General features: G+C 51.9%; 1 protein-coding gene across 1 annotated transcript in view; it reads right to left on the reverse strand.

Moving 5' to 3' along the window:
• Window positions 1–21,275, reverse strand: part of LOC133357406 (fibronectin type III domain-containing protein 3B-like) — a 168,428-nt gene that overhangs the window by 48,708 nt on the left and 98,445 nt on the right. Inside the window, 2 exon segments of the mRNA XM_061575325.1 lie at window positions 17,488–18,228; window positions 18,934–19,192. Of these exon segments, the coding sequence (XP_061431309.1) occupies window positions 17,488–18,228; window positions 18,934–19,192 (1,000 nt within the window).

Consider the following 21,275-nt stretch of genomic DNA (forward strand, 5'->3'; position numbering starts at 1 on the left):
TGGGACGGCCCCAAACGAACAAGAAACAGCAACCAGCATTGGCGGGGGGGGGGGGGGGGTGAAAGTCGATTCCTCGAACGTCCGTTTTGAGAAGTAAACTGAGAAAGCAACTAAAGCCACCGGTGTTTGGGGGTTGGGGTTTGTTCTGGGAAACGGAAGCCCTGAGGAGTAAATAAATAAAATGGTGGACGAGATCGAGACATTAGCCACGGCGCTCGGTGGGTCATGGTTAGTGTACGGTGATTTTTTCTGCAATATTTTGCTGTCTTTTCTTGGATTTTCTGTTCGCACTTAGTCACTTTCAGATGTTTTCTTGTTCATGTTTTAGTTTTTTTGTTTGTTGCGGTTGCACCCGATTCAAGAGCCGAATGGCTCACAGGGCTATATCTAATAAATGAACTTTGAACTTTAAACTTTGAAACTTCCCCGCCCCACCCACCACCCCCCCAGCATGGCAGAGACGCGACGGTCTCGCCGCCCCCGTCAGGTGGAACCCAAAGTAGTTCGTCCACGACGGCACGAGCGCTCGAGCCACCGCCAAACCACCTTCACCACCTTCAACAACGAGCGGTGGCCTGTGCCACTATCCGCCCCCAAGCAGAACCTATTTCGGGGGTTGAACTATTCCCCTCCCATATTAATGAACTCTACACGTTACAGGTCCGCCACGGTTTTAGAGAACCGGACGAAGGCGACGTACTTCGGGGTTCTCCTTTTATCCAAACCGTGCCGGCAGTTGACTGCGACGAGGCTCAACAGCATCGATCGTACGGGATCTCGGTACAAATCTGCTGCCGCCTGAACACGCGATGCCAATTCCGAGACAGGTGGCAGCAACCCTAGCCTCCAAAGGGAGATGACGGAAGAGATGTAGACAATCTTGATTTGAAGCTTTTGTGACAGCAGGAATCCATACTCTTAGGTTCTTTCGGTAAAGTCACGTAGGTAGAAAAATTAAATAAAACAAGAAATAATATATCACGACGTTTCGATCGCAACACAAGCGGTCGTCCTCAGGCGGAAAAAAATAATCCAGCATTGGAACTACTGAACCAGTGAGAGAGCTGTTACAACAAGAGGTTATTTGTGTGGCGATGGGCAAGCAAGTGGGGTCTGAGCAGGAAAGGAATTCCATCCCCGGACGCAAGCACGTCAGTTGTGTTAATGGGGAAGAGAGATTAGCATGAAATGAGCTTCCGTTACCGTATAAGAGTATCGCCCCGCATATGCGCACAACAGCAGTGTTAATGGGACATTAGCACTATGTTGATGGGAGAGATTAGGCAGGGAGATTAGGGGGATTAGCAAGTTAATGTAATGTCTATGTGTAACACAAGCTGCGGCGCTGCCAACTGCGCTGTGAGGCAAGCGCGTCCACATCTCTTAAATCACACTTAGCACTGACAGATAAAATGTCCACATCTGATTGGGACCTTGTAGATAACATGACTGTTTCTTCTGCCGCGATGTAAAGTTAACCTGATTGCTAAATTCAACATCCTGTCAAAAAGAAGCCATATCCACACATTTAAAAGTTAGAGTTTAACAAGATTGTCATCAATCAGTAACAGCCCAATTTCCGATAGCCTAAAATCGGTACTAGCTAGAGGGCTGAACTTTGCAGTCACCTGCAAACACATCACAGTGGATGATATCATTGCCCAGGTTGACGTAGCCCTCAAAGATTTAGGTTACATCCCAGCAGATGTGGCAAGATCTGAAATCGCCGCCATCCTAAAAAACGCTAAGAAACCCACATCAGCAGGGCCGAGCGCTCTGAACTCGCTCAATTGAAAAAGAGAGATGACATTGTCATCCTTCCAGCCGACAAGGGCAATGCCACGGTCATCATGGCTAAAACCACATACAACAACAAAATCCAGGACCTTCTTAATGATGGCAGTTATACTAAAATCAACAAAGATCCTACCAACCGCCTGGCTACAAAAACCAACAACATCATCACTAATTCGACTTCTCTAATCGAACCGACCAAGTAGCTCTCTAAAACCTTCGGCTGCTAGACCACCCAGATTTTATGGTCTTCCAAAAATCCATTAAGAAGGTACTCCACACCGTCCTATCATTTCTACCATCAACTCGCCTACCTACAAACTGGCCCGATTTCTGTCTGAGACCCTGCTTCCATTCACGGGCAAAACCACCTCAGCAGTACTTAATTCAGCTCACTTGGTTTCTCTAATCAAGGACATCTCACTGTCTCCAGATGATTTGCTTGTCAGCTTCGATGTAGTCTCTCTGTTCACCAAGGTACCTGTACCTGACACCATTGCAATAATTGAAGACTTGGTCTAACAGGGACTGAATCCTGATGTACCAAGTTTGGTGAGGCACTGTCTTACCAACACTTAATCTGGAATGGTACATTCTACAATCAAAATGAAGGTACCCCTATGGGTTCTCCCTTATCACCAGTGGTAGCGAATGTTTTCATGGAGATATTTGAAACAGATGCCATCCTGACATCCACCCTCCGTCCTTCCATGTGGAAGAGATATGTAGATGACACTTTCGTCATCTGGCCACATGGCCAGCCAGCACTGAACCAGTTTTTCAACCACATCAATTCCATACACCCATCCATGAAATTTACCATGCAAGTGGAAAATGATACCAAGCTATCATTCCTGCATGTTTTGATCGATACGAGGCCTGGTGGCTTGTTGGGACATTCCGTCTACAGGAGAGCCACCCACACGGATTCCTATCTAAAGCCTGACTCCCACCACCATCCAGCCCAGAAGAACTCCCTCATCAAAACACTACACCTCAGGGCCCACTGCAACTCCGAGCAGCGCCATCTAGCCAGTGAACTGGAGCACTTACACCAAGCCCTCAAGATGAATGGATACTCAGACCGCACAATCCGCAAAGCTGTATCCCCAATCACGGGGAGACAACCATCTGAGGACCCAATCAAAATCATCACCTTGCCATACATAGCAGGTGTTAACCCAAAAATGTCCAAAATCTTAAACAAACACAAGATCCAGGTCCGATTCAATACAGTACACAAAATCTGTGATTTGATCCCATCTGTGAAGAATGTCATTCCTGACATGCAATACCCTGGTGTCTCCAAACAAAGTTGTGTCTGCGGCAGCAGTTACATTGGGGAAACGAAACGACATGTCTCGGACCGTGTTCGCGAACACAAGGCAGATTTGAAACACGGCAGAACCAATATCTCTGCAGTGGCTGATCATTGTTATAACGCAGTGTGCTCGCACGGTATTCTTTTTTCCGAGACCAAGGTACTCGGCATAAAAGATTTGTCCATGAAGCCATCCAGATACGTATATAAACAGAGAATTTCAACCGAGAAGATGGGTATAAGCTAAGCACTCATTGGAAGGACGTTATTAACCAAGCAAAGTCGTAACTTGCTGTGGTGCTTCCATTCTTTCCTGCCATTTGGCTGTTATTTCCAACTCTCTGAGTTGCATTGCCCTGTTGGGTGCCTCTGCATTAACGGGCTGGGGTCTCACTAACATGGCCACCTCTGCCCCCTACGCCTCGATGTATCAATGGTTCTGAATGTGTGATGGGCTTTGTGTCTCACTGGCGCGACCACCGTTGGCAGTGATTCTCTTGCATGAACGCGCTTGCCTCACAGCGCAGTTGGCAGCGCCGCAGCTTGTGTCCCCCTAATCTCTCCCATCAACATCGTGCTAATCTCCCATTATCACTGCTGTTGTGCGCATATGCGGGGACGATACGCTTATGCGGCGACGGAAGCTCATTTCATGCTAATCTTTCTCCCTAATCTCCCCCATTAACACAACTGACGTGCTTGCGTCCGGGGATTGAATTGCTTTCCAGCTCAGACCCCGCTTGCTTGCCCATCGCCGCATATATAACCTCTTGTTGTAACAGCTCTCTCGCTGGTTCAGCAGTTCTACTGCTGGATTATTTTTCCGCCTGAGGACGACCGCTTGTGTTGCGATCGAAACGTCGTGATATATTATTTTTGGTTTTATTTTATTTTTATACCTACGTGACTTTACCGAAAGAACCAAAGATGTAGGCAAGCGGCAGAGGACATGCAAGAGAGATGAGAGATACAGATGGAGATGTAGTTGAGATGGAAAGAGCTGCAAACAAGCGACAAAGCTGCCGTCAGATGACAGGAGACGCAGCACAGCAACAAGCTAGAAATGCGAGAGAGTAATTTCCCTTTTGGACATTAATGAGCTAGCTACGTTCATTAGGATTTCAATAAAAAATGTATACTTGGTTCAACTCTTTATTAAGTTGACTGAATACAAGGCCCCCGCTTTAGCTACTTGTGGGGACCATACGCCTGTGCTTGCTTTGCCTCTGCCAAGTGCCACCGCCTGCCTCTCTTGGAGGTGCACGGGTCACTGTTTACCACCGTTCGAAAAAACACAGCTTCTACCTACACCGCCGAAAATAGATGAGTCAGCCGAACCGCCCGGTAAAGCCAGGCATCCGTGGACGACTCACACCGGCAAAGAGATTCGGCCAAAACCACTTCACCCTCTTCAATAAATTGCAGGATTTGACAATAAGCTTAGCCAAAATCCGCTGTCATCCGAGGTTTCCTTGAAATCATTCTGGATCACTGGTAATATATATCCAATATATATATCTGTGCTCAGACCACAAGATCCACGAGGCTTTATCCAATGAACAGTGTGGAGAACCTGGATAGGGTTTGGGTTATCCAGGGCCTCAACCAGGGCTTTTCCTGGAATCCATTAACCGGCCAAGTTGCTCAGTGTTCGAGAGCTGAGCGGCTCGCAATCGCAAGGTTGCGGAGTTCAGAGTCCTGGTTGAGGGGTTGTCTAAGCCCTATCATTGCTCCAGCGTTGATAAAATAGCCAACTCTTTGTAGGGAAGCCTGCAAATGTTTGTCCTATGTATAGACTCGCCCCGGCCATAGGAATGTGGAATTTCAACCACTGGCTCTAGTACTTTTAACAGGAGACAATCACCAATGCATCAATGCTCATTTGAGCAGGAGATTACGGACTTTGCTACATTTTTTACTATTTTCCAAAAAGATTAACAAAAAATAAACACCTTAAAAAAGGAGATCGCGTTACGCGCTAATCGCTTGGAAACATCTCATGTGGACGCGTGGTGCACACAGGCTGCGCATTATTAAATCCGTCACCGTGAACGTCGGCAGACAATATCTTTCGTGCAAACTTCTGCCGGCACTTGGCGAGGGTCTGGCCGAGCGGAGCAGATGTTATCCGAGGCAGACACAGCCGCAAAAGCGCCGATCCGCAGGACCATCTCTTATTTATTTACCCAGCGACTATTTCAGTTATTCATTACCATCGTCCGGGGTCGTTTGGCATGACCCCCGGCTCAGTTCACGGCTCTAGAAACGAACTCGGGTCAACCCCCCACGTTTGCCCCCCCCCATGCCCCCTCCCTCGCGACCACAAGACGGCAGCACTGGATTGCGGGGCACCAGCACCAAGACTCGGGGGGGAGCAGGTGATGTGGCCGGCTTTAGGTAAGGCTTCAAGAGACAGGTGAAAGAAGATAAACATACACGCATGCATACTGTCGCAGCACCGCTGAGACGCTGGATCGAAAATCCGGGTTTTGGTGCCCGTGGATTGACACTGGGGAGTGAATAGTGTCAGTCCGGTCAGAAATGACTTCGATAGAGATTTGTAAAGAGACTCGCATTCTTACCTAAAGACCCATCGACTTCTCTGATGAGAGCAAGACTGACGCAGAAACCCAGAGGCTCACATAGACCGAGTTGTGATTAAACTGAGTCTGCACAAAAAATACATCACATTAACGTTGGTGAAACTCTAGTTTTGTGAATAAAAAAACACACCAGTATGGACTGCTTTACGACAAATATTTTTCTCTGTGAGAGGGCAGGTGGGAAATTGCAGCGCTCCCGAGCGGACGGATAAATACACCACTTCAAGCGAACTCAGAAATAGTTCTGTGAAATCCGCTTTCTGCAGGCCGTTCTCTCTAACGGGGTAATGCACGGCACTCCGAGTGTTCCAGACATCACGGTGCCGACAGCGCAACGGAGTTAAAATTGGCCAAAGACGAAAAACTAAATCGACTCCCTAACAGGCGCGTGCTAAAGCGGCGCACAGTGGGCCACGCAAGACCACACCGCCAAACAATGGAGGGCGAAGGAGAAAAATAGCGGGCCGAGGTCAGAAGGTCCTTGCCAGGCACAAACATTCCAAAAATGTGACATCTGGAAGACAAAATGGCAGGGGAGGGGAGGGAGGGAGACTGGGGAGAGGCATTTGGGGTCTACTGGTAAAATCGGGTGGACAGGGCAAGGCTGGAGGAGGAGGTGGAGAGGGAGGAGGAGAGGCAAGAGGTTACGTCAGGATCCATGGTTCTGTGCCCAGCGTACAACTCTTACCATCTCCACCGCCTGTAAATGCGTCCTTTCATTGCTCACATTCACAGATCCACACCGAGGTGGCGAGAAAACGCTCAGCCATGCACGCGTGCGTGTGTGTGTGCGTGCGTGTGTGTCGATGTGTGCACGCACGCGGTGGCAGCAGAATTCAGTCGGCAAAGAGATGCTCTCAAACGACGCGGTGGCAGTGCTAACGTGGCATTTTTGCAAACGACATTCGGAGCGTTGTGGAAATCGTGTCAATAATTATTTACCTTGCGTGCATTTGCAAGCGCGATTCATTAGACCTGAAACATTTTTTGGGAGCCGTTCTAAGTTTTCAGATCAAGCAGTAAAAATCTGTACAATTGGGGCAACGTACGAAACGTCGGACTGCCCGAACGGTTTTGTAAGTATCGGAATTATCCGAAAACGTGATGTCACATGACATGATGTCACTTCCACGACGTCACGGCCTGTGCCCCCCCCTCCACCTCCAAAGAGCGGTGGCCATGTCTGGCATTGCATGGCACTCATCCGGTTGACATTGAGACGCAGTACATTTATTGTGTAAAGTAAATGAACCGAATATTCGAAAGAAATACCCAAAACTGTCCCCAACAAAAATTTACTGAACCGAAATCTGAAATGTTTGAATCCGAAATTCATTCCTATTATATATTAAGTATAACATAACTCGTTTTTATTAATATCAAGTGACAACTGCTACCCCCATGGCACTCATTAGGATCGACAGTGAAACCTTATCATCAATTTGTACCTCTGCTTCATTCTAAACAATCAGACCGCATATATACAGGGTGGCCCAAAATTGAGGACACAGAGTCAATATTTACTTTTACAAATCACATGTGGTTATTTAATGTATTTAAAGGAACGCTCAAACTGACTTCTATTAACATTAATGCACGAATTATCTTGTGAATCTAATTTGACTTATTTTTTTTAAGATTATAGTTGAAATCTTTAAATATTCGTCGATGATGGTTCGTCTAAATTCCATTAGGGTTCTTGGCCGAGTTTTGTAAACGATGGATTTGCAGGCACCCCAGAAGAATAAAAACGTGTTAATCCTGATAACAGATAAAATAATAACTTACTGAATTAACATTTAAATTGTTTAAATGCCAGCATGAAAATAAATGAAATAACCCTTTGTACCCTGCCTTTTGGGCTACCCATTTTTAAAAATATATAAATATACACTAAAAATTCCCCACTCTTTAACAGCATCAATCATTTTTTTTCCTGTTGTACAAAAAGAACGTTCAGCAGGCTGCTGCAGCAGAATGTCGCTGCAAGCTGACATTGAAAAAAAAACAACGAATGTTTAACGCAAGGTTAAAATCTCACGATTCTTTAAAAAGCACGGGGGGGGGGGGGCGGGTGGACCGACAATTAGCCAGAGCGTTGTGCATTGAACGTGGGACAAAAGAGCCGTGGAGGCGAACAAGAGCAGGCAACTTCAGCAATGCCCCCCACCCCTCCAACCAGGGCCCTCGTGGGAGCCATCGCAGACGATGTTCCCTCCCGTGGTGCGGGGGGGGGGGGGGTCACCTCGCCGTGCCGACCTGCCAACCCGACGAGAGCGAGCGAGCGTGCCCCCCGACCCCTGTTGCAAAGTGCAAACGGCGGCGTGTAGCTTAAGGTGAAAAACCCGGGGGGGGGGGGGGGGGCAGCCAAAGTGGTGAGCGTCAAGGTCCGAGCAGCGCGGGGGAGAGCAATAACTCCCAAGGCCGCGGGTCGTTCAACACCGTGAACACCCTTGGAGCCGGCGAGCCCTCAAAGGAGACGCACGTTCCTGGGGAAATGAGGGTACTGTAAAACAAGCGCTCCTCTTCCCCTGGACGTTTTCGATGAACAATTTTTACTTTTGTTAGTTTGGCCGACCGGCCGTCCGAGCCGGACGAGGGCCAAGTTGTCATGTGCTCGTGGCTCGGCTGCCCGGCTCCCCCCCCCCCCCCAGCTCGCCCACCGCTCAATCCCACCAGGTCACCGCTTTCCCTTTCTCCAGCGCTAGCCTCGCACAGTCGGCGGTGCGGTTGCGCGAGCGTGCCGTTCACTGCGGCCGGGCCCGGCAAAGCTGCAGAAAATAAGTAAATAAGTGTGGCCAGAGCCGCATTTTTGCAATGCCTTTTAATTCTGCCCCCCCCCCCATCCCACCACCACTAACTCCCTCCACCACCCACCCCCACACCCACCCATCCCAACCCTGATTGGCTACCCGCACTCCTCTGCCCCTCTTCCAGCTGTCGCCGGGCTAGCCAATCGCCCGCCGCGTGTTGCCGAGGCTGAGCGTTTGACTTCGTTTGACGAATAAGAGCCAGGAGGGCTATACAGAGGCAACGTTGCGCACGATTGTCTTGGGCCGCGTTACTATTTTCCATCCAGCGGTGTTTGTGCTGCGCCTGCTGTAATGGCCTTTGTTTGTCCAGGAAAGCCTCGCCGAGACTAAACACTCCTTTCCAGGAGGGTCCTGCTCCGCCAGGATGTGTTTGCGAGTTTTCGTGGAGGGGACTTTGCTTTCACTTGGCGAGAAATCAGGGAACCACGGAGAAAAACCTGTGTGCACAAGGGGATAATATACGAAAGAACGCTTGCAACTAAGTAAGTAGCCGCTTGCTGTATCTGCCACCTTCTGGCCACGTCACTGCCCAGCGGGTTTTGGAGATTGATCAATCTGCATGTGACTCTGTGATCCAACCAACACCTTGCCTCCAAAGTGCTCGGTGCACACGCAAATGAAAATTCACACACAAGACAAGAGTTATGGTTTGACACCAGCTACACGTAGGGGGCGGATAAAATCACCTGCCAGAACTTTCCCAATTGTGCGTTTACTTGTCCACCCTTCAAGGATCACAACACACCTGTGCTCATGGCTTTCTGTTCGTACCCCATATTGATTTAATCTCTTGCTGGTATTAAAGACCTCAAATTGACTTGCTCTTCCCGACATTCGTGACCTCCATCGGCCACGAATGTTCCATCAAGATCATTAAGAGCCTCAGATTGTACATAGCTCGCTGTCACCACGGTCACTAGGCTACACACTTGCGGGGGGAAGGGGGGTGACGGTGCCTTTGCAACTGCGGCACCTGAACTCTGTAACTCGTTGCCTTTCGAGGTCACGACTTCCGAGACTCTTTACAAACATTCTTTGATTCTTTCGGTAAAGTCACGTAGATAGAAAAAGAATAATACAAAATAAAGTGAATAAAAAAACCACGATGTCATCAACCGCTTGTGTTGCGATCAAAACGTCGTGTTTTTTTTACTAACTTAATTTTTTATTATGATTTTTCTATCTACGTGACTTTACCGAAAGAACCAAAGAATATGAATTCCTGCAGTCACGAAAGTTAAGTCAAAATACATTTTACAAATCTTAAAATCTCGACTAAAACGTATCTGTTTAAAATGGCTTATTTTCGACCCGCTTTCTTACTTTTTCTTTCCTTTGGTTGATGTTAAACTACTTCCACCTTTTCATGCATACCGGCCCTGAGATTGATTGATTAAGGGCGATTTATAAATGTAAATTATTTGTGTTCATCCAAACATCGCCTGCCACTCTCCGAGCTCCGAGAGGTTTCGAGTCAGAACTCCACCGGTGTCTGGTGACCCGACGCCCCCCCTCCCCACACCCCCCCCCTCGCATCGCCAGTTCTACCCCCCATTACTCCTGATGTTGACCATGAAACCAACCCCAACCCCCGCCCGCCCTGAACCCGTGAACCCCAGAGAGACTAGGACCCTGATCGTTTGCACATTTTCTTCGGGGTTGCGCCGTGCGGAGGGAGAGACGCGCACCGGCCGGCTCGCGGGCCTGGGACCGGCAAGCTCGGCCACTCTTGAGAAATCGCGTCATGTGGATACGGTTGTGGGAGGGGGGGGCAGGGAGGCATCGCACTGCCGAGTCGTCGCGAGGCCAACGTGGAGCGAACTCGGCGCTCGACGGGGGAAGAGAGCGCACGACGTCGATCCCACTGTCGCGCACAGACGCCGCTCGTTAAAGCGTCCGCATGACCCAGGCAAAACAAGGCCATCCTATATTTCGATTTAAAGCTTTCGTGACTGCAGGGATTCATCTTCTTGGTTCTTTCGGTAAAGTCACGTAGAAGGGAAGTAATAAAATAATAAAAATAAAACATAATAAAATAATTCTCACCTGAGGACGGCTGCTTGCGTTGTGGCCGAAACGTCGTGAGAATTATTTTATTATGTTTTATTTTTATTATTTTATTACTTCCCTTCTACGTGACTTTACCGAAAGAACCAAGAAAAATGCCATCTTATGCCCATGCAGGAGATTCGTCAACGTTCAATTGATGAACGTGCTCTCATGCGTGTGCGCGACCGCAGCTATGGAGCTACAAGTCGTCTTAAATATATATACGTTGAAGGTTGTGGGTAGGTGAGCGAGTGGACGGGTGAGTGGGTGGGCGAGTGACTGAGTGGGTGTACCTAAATATTACCAAACCTAACCAAGCCACAACATTTACTATCCGAGTACTTGGCTTGGCTCTCCAACACACCAGTGTGCTGTACTAGTGACGAATTAGCACGTACTGTTTACGTGACAAACCTTACTAATTGGCTGCGTCAGGTGGTGGCGGGTTTAACGACATATTTATATTTACACGGTCTAACCCAAAAAAAACTCTATTACGGTCGCGAAAGCCTACGTGTTAAACTGAAGCTTTAACAGTTACCCTTCGTAGGCCACACAAACGAGGACAGCCGTGACTTAAACCGATTCTGAGGTTTACAATTTCCCAGTAGCATGAGGATCGCAGGACAAGCATGATACAAACAAGACGGCAAAAATGAGACGAGAGAATCTAATTGCGAAGGTTCGTGGAATCGCCAGGGAAAGGGCGAGAGAGGTGAATAACTCCACAGCGCACGCATTGCTAAACAAGGGACACGTTCTTCTTGGTTCTTTCGGTAAAGTCACGTAGAATGGAAAAAAATAAAAATAAAACATAATAAAATAATTCTCACGACGTTTCGGCCACAACGCAAGCAGCCGTCCTCAGGTAAAGACCAGGTCTGTCATGGAGACAGCGTCTGAATGAGAGATCTGCAAAGTCAAATTCAGACGCTGTCTCCCCGACAGACCTGGACTTTACCGAAAGAACCAAGAAGATGAATCCCTACAGTCACGAAAGCTTTAAATCGAAAAAGGGAGACGTTTTACAAACACACCCGCTGCAGCTAGTAACAACGATGGTAATTACCATAAGGTAATTGGAGCCCTTCATAAATCCACCGCTGCATGAAGGCATCCACCCCCCACCCCCCCCCCCCAAGGCCGCATTGGGTGTGGGAGTCGTTTGACCATACTCCACCAAGTTGGTGAGCACGTTTGGTTTGGGGAAGCGACGTCGCTCGACGCCGACGCCAGCCGTGGCCGGGAATCAAACTCGGACACAAAATCACCGCAAACCCCCGGCTTTAATCCCTACTTGCCATTAAAATGGGCTCTCAAAATGGTGCCATTGAATCCGAACTGCTTACGCGCGCTTACATTTGAGGTCCAATAGCTCGTAAAATGTTTCCTGGACTCGGTGGAGGGGATGGCACGGTCCAAGAACTGCAAATGCCCCAGTAATATGAAATTCCCGGACGGATTATATAAGCGCGTCCCTCTGTGTACCCGCAGTCCAAATCAAACCGCGACACACTGCGGCTCTGAGGGCTCCGGGGGGTCAGCCATTGGAAAGGGACTCTCTCTCTCAGCCAAACAGTGTGGCGGCTGTGTGTGTGTGTGTGCCGATTTCAAAATTCACCAAGCCCGGCACGCGGTGGCGAACGTCGTTTGTTGTTGTTCTTGTTGTCCGCATGATGAAAATGTGTCGTCCAATTCGTGTCGTCAAGATTCACGTCGCGCCCAGAGCCCCATCGGATGGAGTACGTGCGCGCACTGTGCCTCGGTGGCATAATTCAACGTTGCTCGGTGAAAGTGAAGGGGGTTTTTATTTAAAATGCTTTCCGCTTCTCCCAATCACATTGCAACTGTGCCACTCTCAGAGTCGTCGTGTAATGCGACAATCAGACACAGGGCGATGCTGCAGCTAGCGGTGCATCACCCCGTGTCTGACAACGGCGCTGGAAGATGTGGGGACGCAGCTACTTCTGAAGAGCTCATTAAATAGGACACGTAATCCACGCATTTTATATGCCCTGTAAAAATAGCATTCGTCACGTGTCAGTCAGTGACATTTTTAACTTTCAGGGCTGGTATTTAAGTACTTTAAGCAGACAACTAAATATGACACGTTGACTTTTGTGCGGTCATTCACTGCTGACTGGGCTAAGACCATCAACTATCCGCACTTGAGAACCCGCACTCCAAATCAAACCGCAAGTCTATGGCTCCCTACGAGTCCGTTGCGTCTCTGCGAAAGTCTTCTGTGTAAATATAAGTGTATGAAAAATAAGAATAGGTAAATAAAACAGGAGGCATGAAGATGTTCAACCACCAAATAGAAACCTTTCGCAAGGCATCAAGTCTGCATTAATCACACGTACCTGTGGAAAAACATGCCAACAAAGTGCTCCGATTATAGAAGCCTACACCAGAGACAGCCTTGTCTCACCCGCCAGAGACCCCTAAAGGGTCTCCCCACTCGCAGTCCATTCAACCAATGGCTTGCAACAAATCAACTCGCTCCACAGTTTAATCGTGGGCGGCTGAGACCTGGATTTGAACTCTCAACTCTAACTCGGTCGTGTCATCTCGCACACTCTGACCCCACCCCTCCCGCACCTTGAGTCAAAAGTCCTTTTTGGGTTTGGGGCACAGGACTAAGGTTCTGCCGAAATCGCCAATGGGAGAAAAGAAAAAGAGAAAAAACTTGTTTTTTTTAAATCGCTTCCACAGCCACGTTTACAAAAGAGCAAAAACGTTTTAAAAAGCTGGGCCACACCACATGCGCACATGCATGAGCGGACCCCACATGCTCGCGCACGCATGTGAGCCCGTGACCCTGCTGTCCTCTCAGTCGACCGCTCATCCAGATTTCCCGGAAAGGCCCGGAGATAACGCAGCCAGCAGCTGGGACCAAGTGAACGGAGAGACGAGGCCCCCAATTTTCATAACAAAGGCAAAAGTTCCCCTCCACCCCACCCAAATATAGCCTTCAACAGACTATTGGAGAAAGTGCTGTTAGCGAGCACCTATTAAGGCAAAATCTGAGCTCGAGGGGGCTCATGTGGCCACTGCCACGTCTGGCCTCCTTTGTCTCCCCGGTGGTGATGTTTACACACTGCACCAGGTACTCGTTTAAGGCTGAGTGGAGCTAGGGAAAGCCCAAGACCGGTTCAAACATTCATCGACGATGTTGTCCGTCAGCGGGAATCAAACTCAGGCAGATGGGTCATTGGCACAGTGCGCCAACACACCGCACACTGCCGCTCCCCCCAAGACAGAGAGAGAGAGACACACGCACCAAACGCACACCAAAACAGGTACACAAACATACCAACACAGAGATAATGCCACCATTGACTTTTGCAATACTTTGCCGTGTAATCACAGATGTCTTGTAACGCGACCCCCCCCCCCCACCACTGCCGCCGCCACATAGATATAACAGGAATAAAAATTGTTCAAACTGTCGCGACCTTTCCGGGTAGAGCGTTATCAGAGCCGGTGTGTGCACGCCGCTCTTTGATGCCCCACAACAAATATTCCATCAGGGCAAACGAACCCGGGACGGGGGGCGGCGGGCATCGGATCAAAGCGAGATGTGTAAAACTGACGGCGGCGTTTCCACCATTCTTGCCGACTGCTCGCTCATCAAATCGGGAATTGAACCCAGGCTGCGTCTTGCTGCGAGGCATTGCGCATGGCCCCGCCGCCACTCAACAACGGGAACACGCAACTCTCTCCCCACACCCAGACCATTTCCTGAGCAGCGGCACTTCCAACATCCAGAGTCTGCAGCAGAGAGAGGGCTGCAAGCATTCAGCTGACGGCTACGGACGGAAAGGACCCGGCCCCCCCCCTTATGAAACACGTCTGAGGGCCTTTCAAAAGGTGACGCACTGCCCAACGGTGGAAGGATATTGGGCAAGACAGTCCGGGAATTGCGCCGGGTTTAAATTTCAGCGTGCAGCTCTACAGGGGGACCATTGCTCTCCCCCTCCCTCAGTCTCTCTCCCTCCGCCTCCCGGCCGCCCCAATTTTATAAGGAAACCTACCGTCGACCGAATCGGGAGCGACCACCCTTCTACCACAGATAGCCGGGGCCCCCTCTGTCCTGAGTTGAACCGTGCAACCGCCTCACCCCGCAAATATGCCGGCCCCCATTAACGTACGAAGGGGCCCACAATTACTGAGCCGTCCGGGATTTTGACGAATTTTTTTGGGGGGTTTTGTTCAGATAATGGCAAGCGATGTTAATCAAACTCAACACAGTAACCCGCTCAGGGGGTGCAAATCCGCACGCAGGCCCGCGTCGACCGCGCAAGACAAGAACGCGTTGAGTGCAACGGCGCGCGGGCTGGAAATGTGCTGGCAGCGTGCGTCTTAGCCAAAAAAAACACGGCGTGCTGGCCACTCGTGATGCGCCAGTGCAGGAAGCCTGGTGAGATTTACACAGAGACAAAGATCCCCCGTATAGCCTGTAACGGACTGTCGGCACAATTGCTGAAGCCGGCACGGCGGACACGGGGGGCGGGGGGGGGGTGCAGTGAGTAACCAGCACCACACGCTCAGTCTAATATCTCAACCGGCGCCGATGTCTTTACACTCGGCAACCGGGTACTCACCGAAGGCCGACGTGACCCTGGGCAGGAGGGCCCGAGTGGCAGTTCGGGCATTGCCTCTCACTGCCCACGAGAACCGTGGCCGGGTTGGGGAGGGGGGGAATCGAACCCAACTCACCGGCCGGACCCCACTTGGGTCGGCGTGCGTAATGGGGCGCCCGTCGCTCCACACATTGAGATAATTACCGCGGGCGTACACGGGGCGAGAGAGAGAGAGAGAGACAGCCTCTCTGCTTCGTGAACCTCCGGGGGCAGGAGAGGGGGCGCGCGCACAGGAAGCCGTGCAGAACCAACCATTAATCTCGGCGTGCCCGTGCATAGAAACGCACGGCCGGGAAACCCACACACGCACGCACGTCAACACACAGAGCCAGGGGAACCCTCGGCCAAATAACAGGGGCTTCTACTTCTGCGTGTGTTCGGGTCCAAGCGAGATTTAGCACCTCCGACTAGCAGGGTTGGCTACGTACGGTGCGAAAGAAGTTGAATATACATGCATGCACATTCACGCTGAAAGCACTTTGCCCCGACAGTTTGTGCAAGCTATATAAGTGGGACCTTTGTCCGTCTTTGTACACGCCAGCGTGTGTGTATAGGTGTGTGCATGTGATACTTTAACATTGTGGATTTGCGTAATATTACAGGTGTGTGTGTGCGCGTGATGGTTGCGCGTTATTGGTAGGTGCGTGCTGTTTGCGTAACGGGTTCTCTCCACAACCCCCGAGATTCCATCACTTGTCGCGCTTCGATTAGAAGGCTTCGCGAATCGATGCCATTCAATGCCGCGGGGCGAAGGAGAGCACCGCCAGCAACACGAACCCAACGCCGCGCCGACAACTTGCGTATGCGTACGGCCATGGCGACCGGGCGCCCAAGGAGCACATCCGTCGGGGGGCGGGGGAGAGACGGAAACGTTGAAATCCGCTCAGGTGCAGGAGAGGAGATGAACCGCGGCATAGCAGGGACCGCGAGAGATGGTGGACGGCTTGGTCGGCTGCTGATGGGGCAAGTGCTGTGAGGCATGCGTGACCAGCTGGAAGGCCATCGACTCGGCAGTTTGGAACCCTGTCCGGTGGGAAGGAGTTACACCCCAACCCCGATCAATTTGCCCCTCTCTCCGTAGCCCCGTGCTCCTCTGGCCCCATGGCCCTGGTGGAGTTGCACCGCCTGGCACACTCGATCACCACGCCGCGACGACGACGGTGATAATGATCTGGCCGCGTGGCTCGGCGGTAGAGCAAGCCGCTCTCAACCGGGGGTTTGAGAGCCATCATCTGTCTGGCGTCCATGGAACGAATACCACTTTGTTATGAAGTCAACAGCGATTTGCTGCCTCGCCCGCCCCCACCACCCCACCAGGAAATCACTTGGACTCTGACTTTAGATGATGATGATGACGATGATGATTTAGACAGAAGGCAAGAGGGGAGGATGTGGAGGAGGAGGAGGAGGGAGTGGGGGGGGGGCAAATGAAATGTGGCGAATAAATCAGAATGTTTGCAAGCGAGAGAGCGGTTTCCAAACTCATGCGAGCGTGAGAGAGGCCGACGACGCGGCCCGACTTGGCACCCCCCCCCCCTCTCCAAGCGTGTGTGGGGGGGGGGCCCTCGCACAATGCGACGCTATGTGTACATGCGCGCACCCGCCCGCCCGCTCGCTCGCCCCACGTGGCTAGACAGGAGGTATGTCGTTTTGCAACTTTTTTTGTGTCGATTATTTTACCCTGGCCCCTGCAAGCGCTTCCAATCAGCGAGTTGTTTTTTTGCAAGTGAGCATTTTTGTTTGGGTACGCACACGTGTGCGCGTCTTTGTTTTGGCGTGGGGAGCAGTAGTGTCGCGGTGAGTGCATTGAAACCAGCGACCCGGGTTGGATTCCCGATCGTGGATAAGACCGGTGACGATTACCTGAACCGATCCTGTGCCTCGACCACAAGGCCGACTAGGCCTCAAATGAGTGCCTGGTGCGACGTGTAAACATCGCCATACCGCACGCGTGTTAACAAACAACAACAAATACCGTCTGCTTCACGGTGGACGTTAAAGATCCCGTGAGGTCATTCAAAAAAGACTAGGCCAAGCATGCCGGCGCCACGGTCCACATTTGCCGCATTCCCAAAAATATTTGCTAATTACTTCACGAGGTAAAACCACATAGCAAACATCGCCCCCTATTTGGCAGCCCGCCTCCACCTGCGCAGAACGATGCCGTCGTTGACAGCCTTGCGCTGGAAGAATGGCGCTCGTGCCAAAATGTATTCACCACCAAACAGTTTTCATCGTCATCATCGTCATCGCGATCATACCGCAGTGTGCGTCCTGGCCGTCCGTGTGCCGTGGGCTGCCGCGCGACCGCCTGTCCGTCCTGCGCCCTCCCGCGATGCCTCCGTTGCAGGGCAGCACGCGCTGCGAGCACCCGTTTATCACCGTGCCGTGCGCCGGCGACGCCGACAGCGGCTGCTGCGCCGCCTTGTGCTGCTGGTGCTGCTGCTGGTGCTGCTGCTGCTGCTGGTGGTGGTGGGGCGGCGGCGGCGGCATGCCGTGATGCGACAGCGGGTGGTGGCTCTGCTGCAGCTGGTGGAGCAGCGGCGGCGGCGGCTGCTGGTGGTGGTGATGGTGGTGGTGGTGGTGCGGCTGGTGCTGGTGCGGCTGGTGCGACGGCGGCTGGCCGTGGTGGTGGCCGTGGTGGCCGCCCTGGCGCGGCGAGCCCGGCGGCCCAGCGTGCGCGGGCTTGTGCGGCGGTGACGACGACGAGGAGGACGACAGCGACGACGAGGGCGACGAAGACAGGGCCAGCGAGGACAGGGAGGAGGACGATGACCCCGGCGGCGACCCCGACGGCGTGCAGGAGCTGGAGGAGCTGCTGCCCGATGGTTTGCCGCCGTTCTGCGGAGAGTTTGGCGGGCTGCTCCCCGTCGCTTTGCCCTCCTTGCTCATCCTCTCTCCTCCGCCGAGCCGCTCCGGTTTGCCCAGCTTCTTGCCGTGCGGCTTGCCGCTGATGAGACGGTCCTGGTAGTAGTTGGGCCTCAGCGGGGGCGGTATCGCTTCTGGTGCGAAGAGTAGAAGCGGTTTAATTGGATTGCGAATAAAGGAGGTGGTTTTATGGGCGTTATGCTGAGCAAGGTATAGCGGCGCTGTAGGAACAATAATCATTTAAATAGTTTACGCTGGTCATTCGTCAATCCACTGCTGGATGAAGGCTTCCTCATGCCGTTACCATGGTCACTGCTAACATCACCCCCCCCCCCATCGTCATCATCACATTTGTACAACAACCAACCTCACTGCCACCACCAACAGGGCCTCACCACAACCATCACCAATCATCATCATCGGCAACAATACCAACAAATAACAACAACAGCAGCAATCTCCACCACCTCTACCATTCCCTCGCCTGGTACGCAGGCAGTGCGCTCTGACAATGCCTGGTGTTGTAAAATTAGCAGTCTGCGTTGTCTCTATCTCAGAGGTGCTCACGCGGATTGTTCTCCGGGTTCCTCAAGTTTTGTCCCCCCCCCCCACCCACCTCCACATTTTATAAACGCGCATCTCATACGTATTTGAGCTGCCACTATGAATTCCCACGTGTGGTGGCGACTTCGATGAGCTCGCTCACATGATGTGCGACCAAGTTGCCTCCCGAACAAAAAAAAGCCGATAAGCTCAGCGGGGGTCGTCGGGGGCGGAATTTACCTGCCGAAAAAAAAAAAGAAACACCTGCACAGTTGACACCCCACCATCGCGCTCACCTTGCTCGGTGTACATGGCGTGCGGCGGCGGGGGCGGCGGCGGCGGCGGCGGGTGGTGGGCCATGAACGGGGGCGGCATCTCTCCGGCGGGCCCCGGCGGCGGGTACATGGCGTGCGGCGGCGGCGCAGTGAGCAGCGGCGGGTGGTGCTGCATGTACGGAGGCAGCGGCGGCGGCGGCGGGTGCATGGACGGGTGCGGGTGGAACTCGGGAGGGTGCGGGGTGACCACCACCTTCCACACGCCGTTCTCCTCGATGATCTGCGAGGCCGACGGACGAGGCGGGAAGCGACGACTGGTTTGACGACGGACGGTGGGCGACCGCGGACGAGCGGTTTTACCGAGCGGTTTGGCCGCTCAGGAGACGGACCAAAGGGAGAAAGCATGGAGAGGCGCGACGCTTGGGGGGGGAAGGGACCAGCAACCGAGAGGCAGAAAGCACGAGACGCGGCGTCACGTTGACTGCCGGGGAAGACGTTAGGCGCACGTGGGACAGATGGGTAAAGGGGACCAGGGGGGCGGGAGGGCCACCGATGGTGAAGACAGCGAAGGCGAGCCCACGAATGGCGTGGCCGTCGCTCGGCGCCTCTTTGTCGTTTTTAATTATCAAGCGGCGCTTTCTCCAGCGGTGGGACGGTTCTAGCCGGCGGCGCGCGGCACACAAGCGTGTAAATAATAATAATGACATGGTACTAGCCCGGACGGTTCTAGCCCGGATGTTGTCATGCAGACGCGGTTTTGACTCGGGCTTGTCATTACCGCTTGTCACCGTTCCGCCCCAGCTGTGTTCGAGACACAACACCGCCGGAGTTGATCGTGCAAGACACAAAGGGCTCCGGTGTCTCTGGCATTGGGATACCGAGGTCTCGGTCTCTCCCTCTCTCTCTCCCTTTCTCACTCTCTCTCTGTGTGTGCCTGCCCCCCCCCACCCGCCCCCTAACACTGCTGTGGCATTATCTGGGAGAGAATCGACACTGGAGGAGCTCCAAGCCAGACATAGTCGGAGTCACCTGCAGCTACTAATAAGAGGAATATCTGTGGGGAGAACACAAGGAGGCGTACGGATAGCCGGAGCTGATCCAGAAATATCTGGGGATACATGGAATCAACGCGGAGACACGCAGAGACAAAACAGAGACAGCTACAAATACCTGGAGGCTACACGGAGACACCTGGGGACACGTGGAAGCAACAGAGAGATACTTGGAAACAAAATAGACACCGAGAGATACCTGGGGGCTACACAGAGACACCTGGAGACACCGGGGGCCAACGTTGAGACACCTCGAGCCAACACTTGCTTACTAACACAGAGGCACAAGGGAGATATCTACAAGCTCACACTGACCGGGAGAGCCGGGCATCCCGGAGGGACCACCGAGCCACACCTTGTGCCAGCGCGAGCGAGCGACCCTGGCAGGCCGCGGACGTCGGTGGCTCAGGCCGCGTGCGGCAACATCATCGGCTAAAACCAAGGGGGAGCAGGAAGTCGCCACCGCCGGCCGCAAGCGCATCGAAGATTCGGTTGAAAACAGCGGAGTGGCTCGCTCGCACGTCAACTACGGCGCACGCAGCACGAAATATAACACTGGTCAAGAAAAATAAAAAATTCTGGCCTGGACTTTTGCAGCTGTTCTAGACTAATTTCAGGGTGCTGATTCCAAATCTGATCTCAGATTTGCTCTATCACATCATTTTTATGCTATCCGCATACCCCATTTTCATTGCTTTTACCCGAAATTAACTCTGTCACTTATGATTGCAAGTTGTTGCGAGTCAGTGACTGCTTGGTGTTAAAATATGGTGCTGTATTTTTAGGATAGTGTGTTTATAATATAATTTTATGTAGATATCCACATTTATTTAATATTTTTCTTCTGCAGTTTTTATTGAAAATGCAATATTTGATATCTCAAAAACCTGATGTGATAGACGGGGCGAGGTGAGCCTCTTTCCCATCTCTGGGGGGGAAGGGGCGGTTGGGGGAGGGGGGCCCCGTTAACTCTCTGAACGATGATCCAAAATGAAAACAACTTTCGAGTAAAGTTGTGTTGCTGTCACGCACTCGAACCTCGAGAAAACCGGTCGCGTTGACTAATGGGTCGGCCAAAAAAAAGAAATCGGCGATCGTAGCCGGCAAATTAAACGGCAAGCGTTGGCGGCCAAGGCGATGACGTCATTACGCGTGACGTCATCTCGTCACACGCCACGGAAGGGCGGTAGCTCCACTATCGCTAATGAACCTTTTCCCATTCGGAGACATCTGTGAGATGCAGGATGTGGGGGTCCTGTTCATCGCCGAATCTTGGAAAGCAAAAGCGGTTCCACGTTAATTTTATTTAGA

The sequence above is a fragment of the Lethenteron reissneri genome, chromosome 58 (genome assembly GCF_015708825.2).
Source record: "Lethenteron reissneri isolate LAM-NWPU_2019-01 chromosome 58, ASM1570882v1, whole genome shotgun sequence".
Lineage (NCBI taxonomy): Eukaryota > Metazoa > Chordata > Hyperoartia > Petromyzontiformes > Petromyzontidae > Lethenteron > Lethenteron reissneri.